At 40.5% G+C, this 24,838-nt stretch overlaps 1 protein-coding gene across 2 annotated transcripts; it reads left to right on the top strand.

The window, feature by feature from the left end:
* LOC131242484 (caltractin-like) lies at window positions 1–20,438 on the top strand. 2 transcript variants are annotated; one of them, XM_058241161.1, is made up of 7 exons: window positions 1–96; window positions 5,128–5,254; window positions 5,346–5,382; window positions 5,487–5,514; window positions 13,676–13,828; window positions 13,902–14,004; window positions 20,070–20,438. In XM_058241161.1, the coding sequence occupies exons 1-7, from the start codon at window positions 94–96 to the stop codon at window positions 20,132–20,134; spliced, it is 516 nt and encodes a 171-aa protein (XP_058097144.1). In that variant the 5' UTR covers window positions 1–93; the 3' UTR covers window positions 20,135–20,438. The 2 variants fall into 2 exon arrangements, with proteins under 2 accessions (XP_058097144.1, XP_058097143.1); XM_058241160.1 differs by lacking the exon at window positions 1–96 and adding an exon at window positions 2,703–2,860.
* The last annotated feature ends 4,400 nt before the right edge of the window (window positions 20,439–24,838 follow it).

Raw genomic sequence — 24,838 nt, 5'->3', positions numbered from 1 at the left:
AAGCGATCTATTCACTAGTCAATAAAGGGTAAAAGAGGGAGAGAGAGAGAGAGAGAGAGAGCTGCCAAAAGAAATCCCAGCGAATTCAACCCGATGGTACGTATAATTCCTCTTAGGGTGCGTTTGGTTGCACCAAATTTCATGATATTTTCAAATATCATTTCCCTAACTGTGTTTTTTTTTCCCTGATCTTAATTCCTTACAATATTCTTCATTTCATCTTTTTTTTTTTCTTTTGTGGGAATGATTGAAATTCCATACATTAACATGTCTATTACTAACTACTATTATCTCATTATTTTGATTTAGTCGGATTCCATCCCTTCGCGTATTTGCATTATTATGATTTAGTATTTCTCTATCATTCAAAGGAGAGATTAGGTTAACCTTAATCTGTAATCACTATACCTTGGTAAAGAATTACATTATTCTTCTATTATAAAAGTCGCTTATGTGTGGAAAGAGATCCAGCGTTCATTCTTGTGTGTACTGTAATGAACTGAACCGACAATCCAATGAACTTTACCATTGATGTACTGTAATGAGCTGAACCGACAATCCAATGAACTTTACCATTGATTGGCCACTAACCAAAGAATTACCTTGGGCATAGCAAATCCCTGAGATTTCAGCATCCAAAAATTCTTACATTTAAAAGATCATATCCCAATACATGTAATCCATGACTATGAATTATCCTCCAACAACAATTCATTGGAGATTACATGTATCTTAAACAACATATGCACTAGACAATTTTATCGCTTCTATGTAATGAATTTCATAAATTATAAAAAAAGCTGATGGAGTGCATCAAAAGGCCGGCGAAAAAAAGATTATTTATTAATAATCGGCGTAAGATAGTGTTTTTGCCGTGAATGAGGGATTAAGAAAAATGGCTAAGCCCTAATCGAAAGGTGGTTGACTAAATCAAAACGTTATTTCCCAAATTGTTTTAAAAATGACAACCGGTGGCTGACCGGCCGTAATTGAGAGTTGGCTGATTAAATCAACCCTTGAGTAAAGCAAACACTGGCGTGCCAGCACAATTATTCAATGTACATATACTTTCAATCTAAGCCCTCCGTCACACGAGTGGGCTAATCTAATTGAAATGGAGAGCAAACGGTTGCTATAGTCCAGTGGTTGATCCCAGATCTGTCGTGCCCATCAGCACTACAAGAGTCGTTGGTATGTTGGGCCCACCGTCCACCGTCCAAAAAATGCACCGTCAGGCCAATCAGTGCCTATAAGAAGCACCTAAAAGACTAAAACCAGAAAGGTTGTCCATCAACATGCTAATGTCAGTCCTGGCCTAATGGATAGTCCCGATTTATTCAGACGGTGGACCATTCCTTATCCACATCGCAGGCCACTCTCACACAGAGTCTACTTTCAAAGTATAAAACTGAAAAGGTTAAAAAAGATGTGGACGTCAAGCAATTGAAGTGAAATCATGGGCCGCAAGTTGGGTGCAAGACCTACCTTTGGATGTAAGGCCACCATGGATAGGCCGCCCAGGGTCTTCCTTTTCTCTGCAGACGATCCTAACCATTAAAATACCGGAAGTCGATGTGTAAACTGATGATCATCACTAATTGCATACATTCATTTTTGAGTTGATGCCCCAAAATGATACGGAAAAACATATGGACAGCATAGATATACAATACATACATCAAGGTGGGCCCCATGATCAGGGCCACACCGTGTTGGGTGAAGCCGGAGCAGCACCTAATCCGCTCCCTTTATACCTTGCCAGTTTTTCACTCATAGCTGGACCTCCTTTTGAACGGTTCTGAGCGTCCATATGCGTGGTCCAACAAGCAGACTACGAAATTGCTTTGGATGATTCTAGATCACGCGCACATCTTCCCCTTCACGTGCATTAATCCTCTCCGCTCGGGCGAATTGGAACATGAAATACGCATTGTGATAGATCAGACCATTCATCTCGTAGGGCCAACAGTGAACATGCCCTTATCCAAAAACATGCAGGTCCATTCATCAGGTTAACCACACATGTACATTTCATATTTTTTCCAGCCGTCCATTTATCCCATAAAATGTGAAATATTTGAAGAGCATGCCGGTCTGATTTTCAATTAGGGCATGCCGACGAGGGTCCCTACATATGGAACGGTAGGGGATCTGTCCCATGTGTGCTAAGTTGGCACCTACGCGGCAGCCCCTTTTCACCATCTCATTCGCGCGAGTCCCGTTTGTAGATAGCGTCGTTAACCCAAACGACCATGCGAAAGAAACTCGCGTTAATACATCGAAAGCACAACTTCTGCATAGGGAGCGACGCGTGGGAGAAACGACGTTTCAATGATCGTTAGGCTAAGTTCTGCACCATTTTAAAAAAAGAGGGTGACTCATCCTCTCCCATATGGCACTGACCTACAGCTATCCAGACCATCCAAAAAGTGGGTCTCCTCGTGGATGGATCAAATATCGAAAATCACTCTAATCAATCAAACCTAACCATCAATTTAAGGATACCAAATAGGCTGTCCAAAGAAAAACAGTGGACGGTCTAATTGAAAAGGAAAAATCAGATGGAGAATACTGTCTTCTCACTTCAACCTATAGATTATGCTCCATTTGCAGTTGATTTAGTGGTTTGGCCGGTCTGGACTTCTGTACAGCTACGTCACGGGTACGTTTGAAGAATCACCACCATTTTTAGACGGTACAAAACTCACATTGGAGTCTAAGGCAAGCCTCCCCACGTTGTTAGCGAAATTTACCTAGCCCCCCATCCCCTCCGCGTTTTCAGAAGCAATCTATGCAGTAGTCAAGAAAGAGGGAGAGAGAGGGAGGTGCCAAAAGAAATCCCAGCGAATTCAACCCGATGGTACGTATAATTCCTCTTAGGGTGCGTTTGGTTGCACCAAATTTCATGATATTTTCAAATATCATTTCCCTAACTGTTTTTTTTTTTTTCCCTTCTGATCTGAATTCCTTGCGATATTCTTCATTTCATCTTTTTTTGTGGGAATGATTGAAATTTCATATATTAACACGTCTATTTCTAACTACGATCATCTCATCATTTTGATTTAGTCGGATTCCATCCCTTCGCGTATTTGCATTGATACGGTTTGGTATTTCTCTATCATTCAAAGGAGAGATCAGGTTAACCTTACTCTATAATCACTATACCCTGGCAGGGAATTACGTTATTCTTCTATTATAAAAGTCCCTTATGCGTGGGAAGAGATCCAGTGTTCGTTCTTGTGTGTACTATAATGAAATGAACCGTCAATCTAATGGGCTTTACCACTGATTGGCCACTAACCAAAGAATTACCTTGGGCACATGTTTATGATGAACCGTCAATCCAATGGGCTTTTCCACTGATTGGCCACTAACCACTACGGGACCCTTGCTTTCAAAAATGCTTCTGGTACTTGAACTTGACAGCCTGTCAATTTAGTCCTACTTCCAATTACGACTAGATCGAGCCAAGATACTGAGGCTTTTGCATAGCATGTTAAGTAGATACATGAGGAAGTCAGGCGGAAGATCACCTTCAGTAATGAGAATTACAAGGGACTTGCAGTTGTTCGACAATGTTTTGCACAATTTCAAGAAGGGGGTAGGGTTGGTGTGCGGCTCAAACCATAGAGGTTTCCAGCAAGGTTTACAACAAGCTCCACTCTAGAAAGGCAGGTCCTTTGCCTTGTTCAAAAGAAGCTAGGTGATAATGCATGCCTGATTGAACTTCCACCCGAAATGAAGATCAGCCATGTTTTCAATGTGGAAGACCTTATACTTTATCTTAGGCATCATGAAAATGAGAGGACAGAAGAACAAGCTATCCAAATACCTGAGGTGTCATGCTAGTTCCAGCAAGTCATTGAAGATGTGTTGAACGATCAGATAATTTTCACACGCCGAGGAGGGTATAAGAAATTTCTTGTCTAGTGGGGGGGTCGATCGAGGTCCTACAGCATGTGAATCTTAGCGGACGATTTCGATGCATCAACCCAAAGCTGTATGAGAATTTTATGCCACTAACTCAAAGGAGCTGAGTTCTTCTGAGTTGGGGGAAATTGATGCAATCGCACCCGTTCCTACACGTGCATGTTCTGCACACGTGCACAAGAAGAGTCATGGTTTCCCCCGTTTTAGATTGCATCTATTTTCCTTTTTTATGGTTTTTAGGAAATATATCTCTATATTAGGAATTAAATGTTATTAGGTTTTCACGTTTATGGGTTTTCTTATTTTAGATATTTTAGCCAGCAAGCAATTATATTTTTAGGTTTGTTAGATTGTGCTAGAGATTTTTCTCAAGAAGAAAACCTTGTAAGCACTCATTATAAATAAGGCATATTCATATAAAATAAGACCGTTGAATGATAGTTTTCTTTGAGCAAATTCTATTGTTTCTCTGTGGTAGTAGTGTTGGGAGGGGAGTGGTGATCGACTAGAGGCCACTGCATCTTTTCTCTTGTATGATTTGAACTTTCAACTTGGTGCGTTGAACTCTAGTGCAATTAGTTTTATTATTATTATTATTATTATTAATTTTTTTTTATCTAGTTGCATTAGAAGTTACAACTTTTCATCCCACTTGTAAACATTTCAAAAAGGAGAATTTCCACTTACCTGTAAGTTACATCCCATCCCATCTCTCTCTCAAGTTAACCCAAGCAGAGAAAATTGGTTAATTATAGGCATCCAACCTACACCTTAATCATTGGTTATATATATGAATGAAACTCATATTGCCTCCAATTATGCCTCCTAATTAAAGCCACTAATTGTGGTATGTGCATTTGACTGTGGTTTTCGGAAGCATCTTCAATTAAGATGTCATGGAGACGTATTGAACAAAGCTTCCAAAATTATTATCTATCATCAAATTTTTACAAGTGAGATTTCATCATCTTCATCATATTGAGATTTCATCATTGTCATCATCAGTGAAGCCTTTTCTCAACTTATTGCGGTCAGCTACACTAATCATGTTTCTTCATTCTACTCTTTTCATTCCACTCAATCTAGGCCATATCCTCAGTTAAACCATAGGTCATTAAATCTTTTCGTACTACCTCCAACCACGTCCTTGTTTGATGGAAAAATATGTGAATGATGTTTTTAACTTGCACACAGGCAAGTCTTCAACGTAGGGGATCATTATCTAGGAAAGAGAAGCCCAAGGGTCGCCATCATGGGTTAACCCAGCAGAAGAAACAAGAGATCAAGGAAGCATTTGAATTATTTGACACAGATGGTTCTGGTATGAACTTCATTTCTATTTATGGGAAGTTTTTCTTTTTCTGCTTTCTTATATTTTAAATTAATGAGTTTTTTGAATCTGTTTTATCAAGGCACGATCGATGCCAAAGAGCTGAATGTTGCCATGAGGTACGGCAGTCCTTCAATTGCATGATATAAACTTCTTATGTGGTCATTCTATTTTTTCTTTGGGGAGTCATGCTAATATGATTGCTAAAATGATTTATGTGCAGGGCATTGGGCTTTGAAATGACAGAAGAGGTATTGTTTTCCAAGGATCCTTTTTTCTCTTTGGTGAGGTTGGTGCCTGAGTGGCCTTCTAAATGGTCATTGCTGGAGCTGGCTGGACCTATAACAGTCGCCTGAATCCTGACAACTTTGAAGTACTCCTCCAGATGCCCAGCCTAGACTGAATTCTTTCTCGCCCCATGCCGCAATATTATCATTTGGGCCATAAGGCATCTCTTCACCTAGACTTCTCGGACCCAAAGGCATTGAAGCCATCATTTTTGTCTTCCCTTAATCAAATTTTCATTGCAGCAATCATGCTAATTCCCCCATTTTTTACTTCCATTGCTACTACTATTTTGTTATTGCACCTCTAGATTATGGGACCAGCATACCACACGGAAAAATTCTCTAGAAAATAATAATGTGAAAATAAGCATCTTACACGTTAAAAAGGGCATTAATTGTCAAGCCTCACTCCTAAGTTACTGGGGTTGACGAAGAAAAAGGCAAATGGGCCATGGAGTAATGGGAATGATGAATAGTTTGGATAGTTTGGAACATAGATGCGAACGGTGGAAAGGGCCTACTTCCATTCCCCTTTCTCCTCCAAACACTGCACAGAGGAGCGTAACACATTAAAAAGGCACTTCTCGTTCCATGACAATTCGAAGGCTGGGAGGGAAAGACAATTCTGCAGTCCTAAAACTTTTGCCAAACCATTAAATTGTAGAAGTGATAACAATTGTCAAATGAACTTTAATTGATTGATAGTGTGAAGCCCATCCATAGAAACAACATGTTAGATAAAACCTTGGTACTCACATATACCTTTTGAAAAGGAGAAAGGTAAACTTCAACTTAGGGGCCGTTTGATAAAACTTATTTTTAGTACTTATCACTGAAATTTGATATTTTCAGTGATTTTACTGATTCTATTCGTTTGGCAAATCCAACTTATTTAGTTGCTTAAATTAATTTTCACTGAAAATATGGGCCTTTTTTCAGCTCCCCTCCGTTCGTTTAGTGTTGAAGGCTGAATGTTGAAAGTAGTGGTGCATTAAAAATTCTTTTCACTTGAAGGAATGCTCCCCTCCCTTCAGCTCCCCACACTAGATGAATGCTCTAGGACAATTGAAGGAGATCTAAACCATGTGAAACTATAATTTCAGACCTCAACAAGATCATCACAAGTTAAGAGAGAATGGATGTTGCGGGAGAGAAAGGAAAAGGTACTGCGATTGCGGCAGAGGACGGTCGGGTGCCTTAGGGAGAGGATGATGTTTCGAATGCAGGAGAAGGAAATGAGTATTTTGAGGAGATGGAAGGGGATGAAAAGGGGTGGAAGCTTGTCTCATCCCGAAGTGGGAGGCTGCTAGAGAAGACGAAGGGAGGTCATAAGAGGCTGTTAGAATACCCAACATTGTACGTCACTGGTTTCCCAGAAGGGTGGATGCCAATCAACTTCGAAAAGGTTTTTGGCAGGGCTAGAGTAATGGAAGTTGTGATTCCTAGGGATTGAGTTTTGGCAACGTACAGGAGCTTTGAGTTTGTTCTGTTGAGCTCCGAGGTTGAGCTTTCTCGGACAGTGGAGACTTTGCATGGTGTGAGCTTCGGAGGAGCTAAACTCTCGGTGCAGAGGGCTCGGTTAAGACCTGAGATGAAGAACAAGGAGGTGGTGGGTCCGTCGGGGGCTAAGATGCGAAACCAGATTGTGCAGGTCAAAGGGGAGAAAAAGATGGCATCGGAAGCATTGCCACCTTAGAAGTCTACAGGAGTGATTGTCTCTGCTTTTAACTCAAATCTTTTAGGGAGGTGGTGGAGGCGAAGGATCCTCTGAATGATCCTCAGGTAGAGCAAAAGGGGGATACTACAGGCGGTATTAGTTATGCTGAGGTAGGGAAATGGGTGATCACGGACGACACCCCAGAGTCTAGGGCCATTCGTATGAAGCCAGAGGCTATTGTTAAGTCTTAGGCCTCTTTACAGTGTTCTATTGTAGTGACTTTGAAGGATGAGGCGATTATTCGTAGATCAGGAGGACCACGAAGTATGGATTCAACTTCACCCGGACGGGGATTTGGATAGCTTGATTCTCGCTGGTGCCCTCCATAGGGACGGTCCTTTTGCTCGAGTTTGAAGATGGGAGGAATACTCCTGTCTGGGAAGGGGGACAATCGGTTTCTCATCTTGGGGGATACCTTTGGAATTCTGGTTCACAGACTTCTTGCATTGAGTTTTTTGGGGAAGTTTGTGGAAATTGATTCTGTAGTAGAGAGTGGAGAGGAATTGGAGGTGGCAAGAATATTTGTCAAAAGGAAGAAGGATATTAGGGATGTTGATTCTATGTTGGTGAAGGTTGAAGAGGAGTTCAAGCTTAGGGTGCAATGGGAGGTGGTGGGAGTGGGGCGATCGGTGGAAGACAAGGGAGCTTGGTACTTTTCCTATGAATAACGACGTTTCCCTGATTTGAGAAGATGGTGCAGGAGGAGTGTGCTCTCGCAGTGTATCAGATAGGGAAGATGAGTGATGTTGCGTTTCTGTTGGCTATAGGGGAGTAGGTGGCCGAGGAATGGAGGTGTCGATAGCCGACAGGTGGCATCGGATGTTCGGCGGGTGCACGGGAAGGTGGTACTCCTGCTCCAAATCTACCTTCGAGCGGTGGCTTAGATGGAGGTCCTGATCCCAAAGCTGTCCCGACCCTGATTCGCTTTTTCGAGGTAGAGATTTAGTCGGGTCCGATTTTGGTTCGGTCCTCAGGGGTGGACACGAAGCGATCCATGTGGCAGAAGCCTTGGGCCTACGATTTCAAGTTGCAGTTAGAACTCGATACATAGAAGGATGATGAGTTCTCTTCGGGCGATGATCAGTCGCTGGATGAAACATGTGTGGGTATTCGCACATGTCCCCCACTTGACTTGTCCACGTGTTGAAGTATCTAACATTTCAGAACGTGCATCTTCTAATCGCATGTGTTCCTCTAGCCCTCTTTTTATACTTTGTAAATAGCAACAACTTTCCTTTTCTTCCGAAGAGTCAGTTGCAGTGGGTAGCTGAGATATTGCTTTGGTAGTTCGGAGCGATCTGTGCATCGAGGAGCCCCGCGTCTTCCCTGGCGATGATCACACCCTTGAGAGGAGTTAGTGCGCAGTCTCTGTAGTTGAAGGCGGGGCAAACGTAGTTTAAGAGGTGGTTCAGGAGGATCTTCTTGGGGAAGGGATTTTGGTCATTCGTGAGGCAATCGAGGAAGGAGAGCTGACAGAAGAACTGATGGTGATCACCTCTCTGCGTTGAGAGTGTCGGAGAATCCGAGGCTAGAAGTTCTTGCAGCTTGGTCCAATGAAAGTTTTTCAGAGACCTTCAAGCTACACCGAAGGTATCACTAAAGAACAATTTTTATGGGCCAAGGATGTATTGGATAGAGTGGCGGGCTTGGCGGGGCTTTCCCTTGACAACGACGAAGATGTCTACAGGTTTCATCAATTCGTCAAAATCAGGGGAATGCAATGTCAATAGGACGACCAATATTTGAACCAAAGAAAATCTCCTAGAGGCATGTGGGAGCTATTGAGTTTAGAATGTTCGCTAAATTGTGATATTTTAGGTAATGCTGGTAGCAGGAAGAGGGTGAGGTCGGGAAGATTAGTTGCTTAATGATGATTTTATCTTGGAATGTTAGAGGTTTGGGCTGCAGGGTCAAGAGAGCCAAGGTTAGAAAAGTTTGAAAAAAAGACGAGGTGGATATCATATCCCTCCAAGAATCCAAGTTGTAGGCTCCTAACTCAGTTATTGTGGAATCTATGTGGGGGGTTAAAGCTTTCGATTGGGTGGGCATTGATGCCGCTGGATCTGTTGGTGGGATTTTACTCGGCTGGAATATCGACAAGTGGAGGAAGGTGGATTCTTTCGCAAGTTCTTTTTTCCTTATTTGTATTACTAAAGGATGTTTCAAATGTTTTTCAATGGATTTATTCAACAGGTTATGTGCCCTGTTCTTATAGCATTCGGGACAAGTTTTGGGAGGAACTTGACAGTGTTTGTTAGAAGTGGGCAGATCCGTGATGCATCAGGGGAGACTTTAACGTTGTTAGATTTTCTTATGAAAAATCTAGTGGGAGTAGGACTTCTAGCATGAAGAATTTCTTGGACTGGTTGGTGAGGCACGAGCTGGTCAATTTGCCCCTTTGGGGTTCTAGATTCACAAGGTCGAATGGGCAGTCAGAGGTGATTATGTATAGATTGGACAAATTTATGATATCTCCAGATTGGATGGGGCATTTTCCTTTAAAAAATCAACGGGGCCTCTGGCCTCCCATGGATTGCTTCGGATCATCGACCTATAACCCTCGAAGTGCCCGAAGACAATTGGGGCCCTAGACCTTTTAGGTTTGATGCTACTTGGCTTCAAATTGATGGTTTTGCGGAGTTAATTGAGGAATGGTGGAGCTCCTTTGAAGTGGATGGGTTTGCTAGCTTTCGATTGAGTAGGAAGCTTAAGCTTCTTAAGGATAAAATTAATTTTTGGAAGAGAGGTTCTGAGTGTCAGAGAGGCGGATTTCGACTTTATGGTGGAAGGCATCAATGAGCTAGATATGTTAGAGGAATCTGGTGACCTTTCTGGTCAAGATATAAGCAGGAGAGAAACCTTTCTTTGAAATACGCCCAATGCGCCAAAGAAGAGGAAATTAGGTGGCGCTAAAGATCTAGGGCCTTGTGGTTAAAAGAGGGTGACAAGAACACTCTTTTCTTTCATGGCTTTGCCAATGCTCGTGCTCGGGCAAACAAAATTTCTTCACTTCTAGTTGATGGGTCAAGAATTACAGAAAAGAATCATATTTGCAATGTGATAGTTCACTTTTATTCTAGTCTTCTTTCTGGGGAGAATTGGAAGCAGCCGAGATTATAAAGTATTGAGTTTATGCAGCTCCCATCAATTGATGCTTCTTGCTTAGAAGCGCTTTTTTGGAGGAAGAGGTGACGACGGCTTTGGGTTCTTTGTGTGGAGAGAAAGTGCCGGGCTCCGATGGTTTTCCGATGCTGTTTTACTAAAAGTTTTGGCATATTTTGAAAGGCGTATGTTATGGATTTCTATGTGGAATTTTATCGTCGAGGTCGCTTATCCAGAGACCTAGGGTTCTCGTTTATTGCTCTCATCCTTAAAGTTGAAGGGACGGTTCATCTTAAAGACTTTAGGCCAATTAGCCTCATAAATGGCCCTCACAAACTTTTGGCCAAGACTCTTGCTCGTTGGTTCAAAAGTGTTCTTGCTAAAGTTATTTATGACTCTCAAGGTGCTTTTATTGCGGGTAGACAAATTCTAGATAGTGTGCTCTTAGCCCATAAATGTATTGATTCAAAATTCAAGGAGAAGAAAAGCGGATTGGTGTGTAAGTTGGATGTGGAAAAGGCTTTTGATCACGTATATTTGGTTTTCCTAGACTATATGCTTGGTAGATTGGGATGTGGCCCTAAGCGGAGAAGTTGGAAGAAGGCGTGTGTTCAGTTTGCCTCCTTTTTTGTGTTGGTCAACGGCTCGCTGAAAGGCTTTTTCAAGGCTTCGAGAGGTTTGAGATAGGGGGATCATTTATCTCCCTATTTGTTTGTTGTTATTGGGGAAGCTTTTAGCAGAATGCTTCGTAAAGGAGAAGAAAATGGGCTTTTCAAGGGCCTCAAGACCTCGACGATTGGGTGTCAGATTAGTCCTTCAGTATGCCGATGACATGCTTCTTTTCTATGATGCCAATCTCCCCTTGGTGGATAATCTTTGAAAATTGATTGTATGTTTGGAAGCTGTGTCAGGATTGAAGATCAATGTGGCTAAATTGGAGTTGTTGGTTATAAATGTTTGTGATGAAGATCTTCGCTGCCTGGCGGATATTTTTTTGGGCAAAACTGGGTCCTTTCCTTCGACTTATTTAGGGCTTCCTTTGTGTATCAGCAAGCCGGCTAAACACCTTTGGGATTGCGTGGTAGAAAGGATTGAAAGGAAGCTTGCTTCCTGGCAATGTTGGTATCTTTCTTTGGGGGGTTGGCTCACGTTAATCAAAACAACTTTTTCTAATATGCTGGTTTATTTTTTGTCCTTGTTTAAATGTCCAAATGAGGTGCTGGATAGGTTGGAAAAGATGAGGAGAAAATTTCTTTGGAATGGTGCTTCAAATGGTAGGAAGTTTCATCTTCTCAAGTGGTTTGAAGTGTTTATGATGATTAGAGGAGAGGCCGGGATTAGAGGCCTAGGAGATATGAATGTGGCTCTTCTTGGCAAATGGGTATGGTGGTTCACGTTTAGTGGGGGAAGATTATGGAGGGAAACAGTCGCTTCAAAATATGGGGTTCATAGGGGTGGATGATCAGTGAAGGGATCATTGCTATATAGAGCTTCTCATGTTTGGAAAGCGATAGCGTCGACCGACCATCTTGTGTTTTAGAGCATTGCATTTTGTTTGAGCGACGTGCATCACATTTGGTTCTGGGTGGACAAATGGTGCGGAGATCAAGCTCTCTAAGATTTATTTCCTAGAGTGGCAAGGCTAGCTCCAGACCATTTGTAATGGTTGCGAACTGTTATTCTATTCTTGGAGGGACAATGGTTTGGAATCCCCTGTGTAGGAGGAACATGTCGGATGACAAATTCAATGATTATGTTGTCTTATTGGCTCATTTGGTAAAGGTTCATCCATTCCTTTCTGATTCGGATTCTCTTCTTTGGTTGGGACATCCTTCTAGTAAATTCTCGGTGAGTTCATTTGTGAAGTGTATTCGGGAGGATAGTCCTCATTCGATGGCTCTCACCCATTTCACTGTTGGTTTTACGGAGCCCCACCGCGAGTTGCGGCCTTTGTTTAGTTGTTTGGAAGTAAGAGGATTCTCACTGTGGATAACCTTCAAAGGAGAGCGTTGCTATTTCCAAATATGCGCGTGATGTGCGGGGAGAATGCAGAATCTATTGATCATTTGTTCTTGAATTGCTCCTTCGCTTCTAAAGTGTGGACTCATTTTATCCGGTTGCTTTTGTGGGTTTGGCACGATGGTGGAGTGGGCAAATCTGACAAAGGTAACAATGGTTGTAACGATCACTACCGTTACTGATACGGGTATCGGTCGTAATGGCTGATCCAGGGGCGTAACGACTGTTATGACCCCCGTAACGGTTGAATTTTTTTCTTTACCCTAAAAATTCTGAAAAAAATATTTAGAAAATCCATAATACTGTAAATATTCCAAACATGTATTCATTTTTTGTTTTGAATATGTTTTTGGTAGCATAATGGTCCACTTTTTGATGAGAGTGTTATATCTGGTTGTTTGGCGAATTTATGAACATGGTTATGCGTCTCTAAAGGGCGTTTCTCTTGGTGATCTTTTTTGCAAGTTGTTAAGGGTCTGTTTGGGCGGTGGGATTAGAAGGGATCAGGTGGGATGGGATTCATCTGGTCCTGTGCCAATTCCACTCCATGTTTGGGAAGAATGAGAAAGCTTGGAATTACATTAAATGGAATTGCATTGGATCTTGTGCCCATTTCACTCAATGTTTACCAAGTTGTGTAGGTCCCACCATGATGTGTGGGCTATATCCACACCGTCCACTCATTTATCGAGATTATTTTAAAGCATAGGCCAAAAAATCAGGTAAATCTAAAGCTCAAGTGGACCCCACCATAGAAAGCAACAGGGATTGAATGCTTACCGTTGAAAACTTCTTTGGGGCTACATAAGTTTTGGATCTACCTCATTTTTAGGCCCATGCCATAAAATGAGGTTACAAAACAAATGAACGGTTTAGATATAACACGTGTGTTATTCTCAGTAATTTCAAATGATGGTGGGTATATTCATTCAATATACCATTGTATTATCAACAAAGCATGGCATTAATTTTATCCCATGTATTAGGGGACAATCCCAGCCATGGGTAATAATTCTGTTTTTTTGAATCCCATCCCACCTAATCCCTTGTAATCCCATCGCCCAAACAGACCCTAATAGAAATTCTTGTTCTCTCAAAAAAAAAATCTTTTCACTTTTGACTAAAATATCCGTAAAACTATTTCAAAATTACAATTCATCACTTAATTTTCAGAGCTTATTTTTCAGTTTATCTAACGGCACCTAGGTCATTTAAAAAAAAAGAATTTTCATCTTATACGTAAGTCTAATTATGTTACTAAAATGTGAAACTATTGCGTTATTGCAGCAAATAGAGCAGATGATTAAAGATGTAGACAAGGATGGAAGTGGCGCAATTGATTTTGATGAATTTGTGCATATGATGACAGCCAAAATTGGAGAAAGGGACACCAAGGAAGAGCTCACAAAAGCTTTCCGCATCATTGACCATGATAATAATGTGATGTTCGGACTGTTACATTCTATTCTCGTTCTTTCTTGTTGATAATTAACTCTTTTGAGTGTGGATTTAGGGGAGAATATCTGCTGCGGACATTGAACATATTGCAAAGGAGCTGGGTGAGTCATTCACTCCCAATGAGATTAAAGAGATGATTGAAGAAGCAGACCGCAATGGTATGAAGGACCTCTTCGCATTTCATTTTTTTTTTCCTTCCCTTTTTTTTTTAATGGTTATTGTATATTGATGAGGATTCAATTCAACTTCTATAAGTAACCAAACAATTTTTCTGAGTGTGCAATGTAGTTATTTATTACAGTAGAGGTCATGATTGCTTTTATAGATTGGTGTATCCATCTCTGAAACCTTAGTTCAAATTGTAGTTACCTGATTTCTTGATACATTATTTGCATTTGGATTTTCATTTTCTTCCTTTTTTTTATGGTTATTGTATATTGATAAGGATTCAATTCAACTTCTATAAGTAACCAAACGATTTTTCTGAGTGTGCAAGTAGTTAGTTATTACAGTTGAGGTCTTGATTGTCTTTATAGGTTGGTGTGTCCATCTTTGAAACCTTAGTTACAAATTGTAGTTACCTAATTTCTTGATAAATTATTTGCATTTGGGTTTGCCTTTTGCTACTTGTGAAATGAAACTAGCTATTAGGGTTGACTTAGTGGGTCAAGTTTCCTAGATAAAGCCAGACGATTGTTGGGGATCCTTTTATCTCTCTTTTATCAGGTAAAACCAGAAAAGGGGATATTAGTCTTCTTTCATCTTTTAGATGTTCTCTCATCATCTTTAATGTCTTTTCAGCTCTTTGAACTCTTAAAAATGCTGCTACTTCGTTGACATATTGCCCACAATGGTGATCATTGATGTTATGCATGTTTGGGTTCTGCCACAAAACCCTAAAAGTGCATAGAAATATGAAACAAAAAAGGAACATGAATATGTGCCACTTCCTGCTGAAAAAGTAGTGTTTCGGATCCTTTTATCTCTCTTTTATCAGGTAAAACCAGAAAAGGGGATATTAGTCTTCTTTCATCTTTTAGATGTTCTCTCATCATCTTTAATGTCTTTTCGGCTCTTTGAACTCTTAAAAATGCTGCTACTTTGTTGACATATTGCCCACAATGGTGATCATTGATGTGATGCATGTTTGGGTTCTGCCACAAAACCCTAAAAGTGCATAGAAGTATGAAACAAAAAAGGAACATGAATATGTGCCACTTCCTGCTGAAAAAGTAGTGTTTCGGAGCCTGAGGATTAGAGAAAATAGAAAGAGGGAATTGATATGGTTCAATTATTGGAAAGGATGTTTCTTTACGAATTATGACTGCCCATCCACATTGCAGTCTCCACGACCAAACCACCTGCCACAATCTATATAAATAATGCCAAACTGTTAAGCCATGTAATTGTGGTTGGAAGCGAAGCAGATTGCCTACAACACCCGCCACAAGGGTATCCCTGTGGCACGACATGGCCCAAGTTCTGCAGGGCGCCGACCATCCGCTTTGCCAGCTCATTTTAGGGCATGGGTCCAAAAATAGGGCTTAAAGTCAGGCGGGTTCAACCCAACCAACCCGTGACCGACCCGACATTGGATTGAGCTTGGGCATGATGTATCGGGTTTGGTCTCAAGCTTGGGCTAGATAAACACTAACCCGATAAAAGTTGGGTCGGGCAGACTTGGGCTTGTGTCAAGGTCTTGGGTTGCCCGACCCAACCCAAACGCGATGGATATCTAAGTTATAAATTATAATTGAGTGCGGATCATCTGTGTTGAAGGTATAGGAAATTCTAATGCCATTGGGTCTCATTTGCCCATGCTATTTTCGATGATTCAGGCTAACAAGATATACCGGATTTCTCTCTCCCAAATATATATTTTAGCTTGTTTGTTTAGAAAAAATGAAGTTCTTTATGATAAATAACTACATATATAATTTATAAAATCATAAGTACAAAAAATAATACATGTAAATATTAGCATGTATCCACCTGACCAACCTGACCGAGCTCGCTTGGGTTGGGCTTGGGTTGAGATATAGGGACCTTGGGTTGGGCTAGGGTTGAGCACCAGCCCGACCCAACCCGCTCAACTTTTAGCCCTACCCAAAAATGATACAGATCCAAAGCTCAAGTGGACCACACCATAGAAAACAGTGGGGATTGAATGCCCACCGTTGAACACTTCCTAGGGCCTACCGTGATGTTTTATTTTCCATCCAACTTGTTCATAAGATCACAAACGTTTTTTTTTTTTTTTTTTTGACAGATAAGATCACACAGACCTGGATGAAGGAAAACACAAATATAAGTTTGGTCCAAAACTTTTGTGTCCCCTAAGAAGTTTTCATTGGTGGGCGTTCAATCCCCACTGTTTTGTGTGGTGTGGTCCACTTGAGCTTTGGATCTGCATCATTTTTTGGCTCATACCCTAAAATGAGTTGGCAAAGTAGATGGACGACGTGGATAAAACACAAACATCACGGTAGGCCTCATAAAGCTTGGGCCATATCGTGCCCCGGGATATCCCTGTGGTGGGTGCTACAGGCAATCCGCTTCCAGAAATGAGGCATAGTAGGTGCCTTGTCGCAAATGTACGTAGAGGAGGGTTTATTCTTGTAGTTCACCCTTTGAAAGGATGTAGGTTCTTGGTATAAAAGGCGAAGTAACTACACTGCCAAAACTAATTTCGGTGGTAGTTGGGTTGTAATTAGTTGTCCAACACAGTCTCTCTCTCTCATACACATATACAAAGGGTAGGGACCTACATCACGTTAAATGCATTAAGAGCGATAACCAGAGGGTACAAGTAGAGTCTCTATATCTCTCTCATGCACACACATGAAGGGTAGGAACCTAGATGTTAGATGCATTACAAGAGAACCAGAGGGTACTAGTGAAAGACATTGAGATCAATGAAAAGTGGAGAGGCTATTTTTATAACTCCCCCCCCCCCCCTCTCTCTCTCTCTCTCTCTCTCTCATACACACGTCTCTTTCATACACACACGTATATGAAGAGTACGGACCTGGATCATGTTAGATGCATTAAGAGCGATAACCAAAGGGGGTACAAGTAGGGACCTAGATCATGTTAGATGCATTAAGAACGATAATCAGAGGGTACGAGTAAAAGACAATGAGATCAATGAAAGGTGGAAAAGCTATTTTCAGTAATTGTTAAATGACAACACTCTGAAATCATAGGGGATAGATGGAACAATAAACTAAAATGATGTTAGGGACCATAGATACTTTCGTAAGATTAGGATATCTGAAGTGAAAGAAGCTTTGAGAAAGATGAAAAAGGAAAGGCCCTCATACCAGATGGTATACCAATGGAGGTTTAGGTGTATGGGAGATGCTCGATTGTTTTGGTTGACAAAGTTGTTCAATGAGATTGTAAGGTTGATGAAAATGCTAGATGAATGGAGGAAAAGTACCATGGCACCCATTTATAAGAATAAACGAGACATACAGAACTGCACTAACTATTGTGGAATTAAGACTTATGAGCCATACTATGAAACTTTAGGAGAAAGTGATTGAGCAAAGACTAAGGCGTGAGATGAATGTATCAGAAAATCAGTTTGGTTTCATGCCTAGGAGATCAACCGCTAAAGCTATTTTCCTACTTATACAACTGATGGAGAACTATAGGGAGAGGAGGAAGGATATCCACACGCTCTTTGTTGACTTAGAGTATGCATGCGATAGGGTCCCTAGAGATTTAATCTGGTGGGTGTTGGAAAAGAAAGAGGAGTGATGTAGGACATGAGATTTAAATATGATATGCAAGATTTCAGGCTTAGATCATACCAATTCAAAAATAATTACACAAATTCCACATCTCACATGAAAATCCAAACATTCAATTAAAGGGGAATCTATGCGGGTCCAGGCCTACACAGGCTAGGATTGGACCAATAAAAATTATAAGCCAAACGATCTCAAAGGGAAATAGAAATCAACCACTCATGCATAGTAAACAGTCCCTAATCCAAGGGATTCCCCAATCTCAATTCAAGGAATCCTAGGGTGAAAAAAATGGCAAATAAATTAGGGCTAATGCAAACTAAGGCTAGGGTTTAGGAAATAGGAATGAAAAGAGAAAAACTAGAGGAAAACTTGACCCGGAGAAAGCTCCCGCGTGCAGATGGTGACTTGGGGCTGACACATGCTTGGGTGGGTTGGCCGCACGTGTGATGGAAGCCTCCATTCCCAAAGTGACACTTAGGCCTTGGTCGGCTAGGGGAGACCTCCAATCCCTCCAAGTTTGACAACGATCCGACGTAAGGTCAAGGCGTAGTACTCCGCCGAAGTTTCAGCCCTCCTACAGGTCCAGATTCTGAAAACTGGCTGTAGGAGAATGAATAGCTGTAAAATCTGAGAAATTCAAAGCAATAATGATGATAGAAGATGAAATATATGGATGAGAGAGGGTAGGGACGGATGAGGATAGATGTGGCTTCACACCACGTAGTTAGCCCTTCGAAAAGGGAGGGCTTCGCACTCACTTTTGAATTCTTCCACAACTCATTAAGAGAGCAGAAAAATAAAGCAGATATTTTTATTAAGCTTGAATTAATCAAAAGAACTACAAGGGGTGCCTATTTATAGGGAAAACCCTAAACTCCTAAACTTGCGTCATGTGCGCAACCTATTACTTGACGATGAAGTAAACTAAAAAAAAACCAAACAAAGAAATTTAAAGCGTTTATGATGTTCTAAATAATAACAATAAGCAAAACTTAAAATATGAAATCAATCCGACTAGTGGGCCACGATCATGAGATCCCATGATGGGCTTTTCTTGACTATTGGTCTCACTCTTTTGAACCAAATTTCGTCTTCTAACTAGGAGACCCTCCTTGGACGTCGTCATCGAGCTAGATTGACGGTGGGGCCCTCCTTTTCCTTGCATACGTGCGTAGGGGGGCGGCGCGCGTGCGTGTGTGCGCGTGATGTCCCCATCAAGGAGTTCCTAGAGGACATATTGACATGATTAAGGATATGTACGAGGAAGCGGTAACAAATGTGAGGACCACTAGTGGAGAGACAAGTGAGTTCCCACTTACTGTAGTCTGTAGGCTTGACCCATGGGTTGGATTTGACCCTGTACCTTTCCATATTGGTTATGAACAAGTTAATGAGGCGTTTACAAGAAGAGATTCCATGGTGTATGTTGTTTGTAGATGACATGGTTTTGATAAGATGAGAGAGGGCATAAACACAAGCTAAATTTATGGAGGGATGCTTTAGAATCTAAATAATTAAAATTAGTCGGACTAAAACAAAGTATATGGAGTGCAATTTTAGTAACAATAGGAGTGAAATCGAGGAATTAGTTAAGATTGCTAACTACAAAGTTTCCCAAAATACCCACTTCCAATACCTTGGGTCAATAATTCGAGATTGAGAAGGATGTAGCCTGTAGAATTCAAGCTGGGTGGAAGAAATAGGGATATGTCTCTGGAGTTTTATGTGATCGTCAGCTACCACTAAAGCTAGGCTGTTAAGGAACAACATTCATAGGAGATGACTATAGCTGAAATGAGGATGTTAAGATGGATGTGTGGCAAGATAAGGAAGGATAGAGTTAGAAATAAATGCACTCAAATGAACTTGGGAGTAGCACCAATAGGTAATAAGATGAGGGAAAGTAGACTCGGCTGGTTTGATCATATGCAATGGAGACCAAGAACCGTGCTGGTTGGGAATGAGTTGGTCCAAGTTGAAGGCTCTATAAGGGAAGGCCCAAAGGGACATGCATGGAGGTAGTAAGAAAGGACTTGCTGACCTATGGTCTACCTAAAGGTCTAGCCCTTGATAGAGTGGAATGGGGGATGCGATTCATGTAGCCAACCCAATTAATTGTGACAAGGCTTAGATGACGACAACGATGATGATGAGGATGTGTGCGCAAGCACACGTGTGGACACACATACACACTTATGTTATGCTTTTTTTCTCTCCTGAGAGAGCAAAAAATGTGATACTTTGTTTCCTTCTTTTCACAAGTGACAGACTTTCTGTGTTCTTGAAGACCTGGGACTCAGTTTGAAGTTTTCTCTCTCTCTCTCTCTCTCTCTCTCTCTCTCTCTCTCTCTCTCTCCACTCCCTAAGAGTTTTGACTCTACTTTTCTCAGGATGGTGATATATCATATCTATTTCCCCCCAAAAAGAAAGAAACAAAAAAGTGATATCATTTCTGAAATGTGCAGGTGATGGCGAAGTTGATGCTGATGAATTCCTGAGGATGATGAAAAGAACCACTTTCGGATATTAGAATTTTGATGCCGATGCGCAACAAAAACATCAACAGCCTCTATACATTGCAAAAATGATGGAAACCACCTCAAATCTCTACCAGTCAGGAAATACGCCACCGAAATAACAGTATCTTCATTTCTGTAATTTGGTTTTGAAGACTAAGGTATGTTCATATTCCATGGGATGGATTAGTTGTTTTCTAAATTCAAAGTGGTCTTTTTTCTCAATTTTCCCATTTGAGTTTCCTGCTGCATTACATATCCATTTTTTCTTAACTAGTCATTTTGAAGACTTCTGGATTATATATTTAGCCTTTGACATTGAAAGTGTATTAGATGTATAGCCCGCTAGATGGCTTCTGACCACTGCATTTTTTCATTTCTAGAAAACTAATTTTAGTTACCATCATAGAAACTGGAAGAACTTGTGTTGCCGCTGATAAAAGAGGAGGATAAATGTTGACAGGAGGGTAAATGTAATTGCAAACGAGTAATGCTATGATGATTTACCCTGTTGTATCAACTCACCTCCTCTTCGCCGCATTTAAACGTACAGAGGCAGTGGGTACAACATAAATACATGTGGGACCCATCGTGATGTTTGGGTGAAATCCATCCATTTGCAGCAGATCAGTGTAAGACTTGATCCCAGAAATCAGGCCCATCCAAAATTCGAGTGAACCACACCACAGGGAATAGTGGGATATGGCGCTCACCATTGAAATCTTACCTGGGACCTAATGAAGTCTTGGATGAAGCAGATATTTGGTTTTTTCCCTTCATCCTATGGGTACTCACTTCATGAATAGGCTGGATGACATGTAAACATCACCGTGGGCCTTTGGAAGGTTTCAATGGTGGCCATCTCTATTCCCATGTTTATGGTTTGTCTACTCCCTTATACATAGGAATTCATGCATTTTTTTACATAATTATAAATATGTACCATTAAACCATGGATTGGGTGTTTCTGGTGTAGTGGTTGGATTACTTGTTAATAACACTTTATAATTTTGGTAATACTTGAGAATCATTTCTATCCACGTACATGTTTCAATGTGCTAATGTGCTACACGTGTGAACATTCAAGTTGAAGCATCCCACATGTACATACATGTAACTATCAATCATTAAACACTAGAAAATGTAACACATGTATCAATGTGCAAACTTACAAGTATGCTACTAACCAATCGTTAATTTCCATGCATGTGCCACAATCTATTCTATTCATGATCTGGTATTTGACAAACAAGAAATGGAACAACTAGCTTTAATAGCATGCCATGAATTGCTGTTCTTGACATAACTTTGCCCAGATGAAAAAAAGGCATAATTTGCTTGCATGATTTACTTGGGTCCATTGGCCCCCTTTTCCAATGCGTCTTGGCTCCATTTAAGCCGAGCTCATATCTTTTCGCGAGCAGTAGGATAATTACTATTAAAAAAAAATAATTACAAAGAGGTTTACTTGAATACATCTTGAAGTATGGCAATACAATACATCAAGACTTTTAGCCCTTTAATATGAGTCAAGTTTGATATCTCAGCCGTCTACTCAATATCCTTGTACAAGTCTACAATCACTATGTGGGATGAATCTGGGCTTGGTGAATTTTAGTTGGGCCTAGGTGTAATAGGACTCCCTATTACTAGCTGGCAGCTGCAATCATATACTGAGCCGGACCATGCCTCAATTCAGAGAGATGAAGGTAAAGAGGTTACTAATTCCCCATCTCATTGGGGGTGGGTATGGCAATACAATACATCCAGCTTTTTAATATGGTTTCTCTTGGAAGGATCCAAATTGTTTATAGGGCAAGCCCCACTTTGCATAATGGAAAGAAAACAAATAAAAGCTCTCAACTTGGTTATTTCAAACCATTTATAATTTGGCTCTTTTGCTTTGAACATGAACAGATACCATAACCTTTGTATAATAAATGGTTGGTCATTCCCCATGCAAGGGGAGCCCTGACAAACTGTTTGTGTCATTAAAAAAAATGCCCAAATACAGTGGCTAGAGTCTTAGCGAATCTTATTATAAATAAGTTAGAATGTATTCGAACAAACCTTGTTACAAAATAGCTCTACATTATGCCGGAGTGGATTAGGTGAGGCCCTGACCGTGGGGCCCACCTTGATGTATGTGTTGTATATCTATGCCATCTATCAGTTTCCAGCTCATTTTAGGGCATGGTTCTAAAATTAAAGCAGATGTAAATCTCAAGTGGACCATACAGTAGGGATTGAAAGCCTACCATTAAAAACTTATTGGGGGCCACAAAAGTTTTGGATCCGCTAATATATGTGGTTGTCCATTCATCCAAGTCTGTGTGACCGTATCCACAGGTTGGATGGCAAATAAACATTGCGGTGGCTCCTAGGAAAATTTTAATGGTGGGCATTCAATGACCATGATTTCCTGTGGTTTGGACTACTTGAGATTTGTCTCTACTTCAATTTCTGGAAAAACTGATGGCCGGTGTGAATACACAACACACACATAAAGGTGGGCCCCACAATCAAGACCTCACCTACTGAGCTGTTACCCGGGCCTCACCTAATCCGCTCCCACAGGAAGCATGCCTTCGTATCAGTAATGCGCACCATACATGCCTGAGATAGGTCAGAACCATTAATTCTTTAAATCAGCTATTGAAAGAGCATTGGGACAGATTATGCTGTTTTCACAATTCTAACCCTCAAATCGATGTGAGAAAGAGCTCATAACTGATGGTTAAGGTCATTGATCATGGCGGAGTTTGGTTAGTGACTGATAGAAGTACGAAAGTTACATGCTTAAATGAAAACGTATTTTCATCTTCTTGCGGGTGATTATTGTGGTCCCGATGATTTCTTAGACTCCCGCAAGGATGAACAATGGGTTTTGGGGTAGAGACTGAAATTGATAGGTATGGGTCATGTCAGCCCATTACAGGTGGGTATGATCACTTAGTCACAAGTTTAGCAATACATTGATAGAGTGTGATGTATAATACGCAGTCACTTGGAAATTATTTAGTGTAAATTTGGCATATAATAACTTACATTAAACAGGACTTGGATTGTCTGGTGAACCCAACCTACCTAGTTTGGTGGTGTTGGGATGTGGCAAGATTTGATTGCACCATATGTCGCTATCAGAGTTTGGTGTGCGGTACTTACCTAACAACTTTTCAACACACTGAGTGGGATCTATTGTTTTTTGTTTTTTAAATTTTTAAATTTTAATTTTTTCATTTATTTACAATGGCACATGCTCCAAACAAATCCTGCCATGTAAGTTCCAACACCACCAACTACGTGGTGTTAATAACACCATGCAATCCCCCTCCAATTAAACTACATAAATTATGCGTCCCATTTGAAATTTATCATGATAAAAATACAAGGCTTATTTGGTTATGTCGATTGGCGGGCATTTATTGGATGGTTAAAAATGGAAAATATACCATGGTCTTATTTCAATGAACAATCATGCATCCACGAATGATCCGTCTAAGGATTGTTAAACTATCTGATTTTGGGATTGTGAGTTAGCAACAGTCACTTCCAATATTTAGATGGTTTTATCCATCGCCATACTTTTATAGAGTATCAAAAAATCTTTTTTCGTTACAAAGAAGACCTGATTTGTTGGGATACACACTTGTATGGTATTGATAATCACACGATGTAACGTTTTGGGCCCATTGTATTGTCTATGTGAAATCCAAACCGTACATCGCGTGTGCAGCTTCATGAAGAAGGAACCATATAAAAGTTAAGTAGCTCCAAATCATATATGGGCCTCAACGAGAAAAAAATAAAGAGGTTAAAGTAATCCTATTTGAACATAATTGTTCACAGAACAAAGATTAGAAGTTCTCCACCAATCTGATTTTGTAATTTACCTAGAAACAATGGGGTCCCTAATTTAATTATATATTTAAATTTGAACTAATGTATGCCATGTGTATAATTTCTTAGTGCTCGTGTATCAAGCATCATGCTCCAGCAGAGGATTATAAACCTCTCATTCGTTAATACCAAAGAAGTGTTCATTTACTGCAGACGTGCTCGTACCGAGTTGCCATCCATTTCCTGCCATTATTTATGCACTAAAATAATATTAGTCAACATATTAGGCCGGTATTAGTTGTCAGGTCATGCTTCTTCTTCTTCTTCTTCTTCTTATTTCTTTTAACACACGCACACACACCCCTACACACTCACGCAGTACTGGGATTTCACTACCTATGGATGCTCAAACTCTTGACCGGGTGTTGAAACTCCTGAGAATCTACCACTGGACCAAGAGTAAGGATCCTGTCCAAGGTCATACTTGTGGGCCAGATTGGCGGTGCTCACTTTGACAAGTGTACTTGTGGAAAATGGGTCATCTTCCAATGTTTCGACTTTAATTGGATTACTTCAGCTCATAAATAATTTTATTTTTTTATTTTTTTATTTTTTTACTTTGAACATGAATAGTTGCCAAAACTTTTGTATGATCAATGGGTTTAAGTATTCATTCAAAGATTGTTTTAGGCATTCTTAATTTAAGGAGATCCCTATAAAATAAATTGTTAGGGTAATTAAATAAATATGAGTTTAAATATATTTAATTGCAATACAGTGAGTTGTGTTTTGAAAACATTTGCGCATCGCATAATTGAAACAAATTAAATTGGATGTACTTGTAAGCATGTATGCATGAATTAACACTTTTTATGGAT

Source organism: Magnolia sinica, chromosome 4, assembly GCF_029962835.1.
Source record: "Magnolia sinica isolate HGM2019 chromosome 4, MsV1, whole genome shotgun sequence".
Lineage (NCBI taxonomy): Eukaryota > Viridiplantae > Streptophyta > Magnoliopsida > Magnoliales > Magnoliaceae > Magnolia > Magnolia sinica.
Note: the sequence above shows the minus strand (reverse complement) of the source record. Positions and strands in the feature narration are given on the sequence as shown.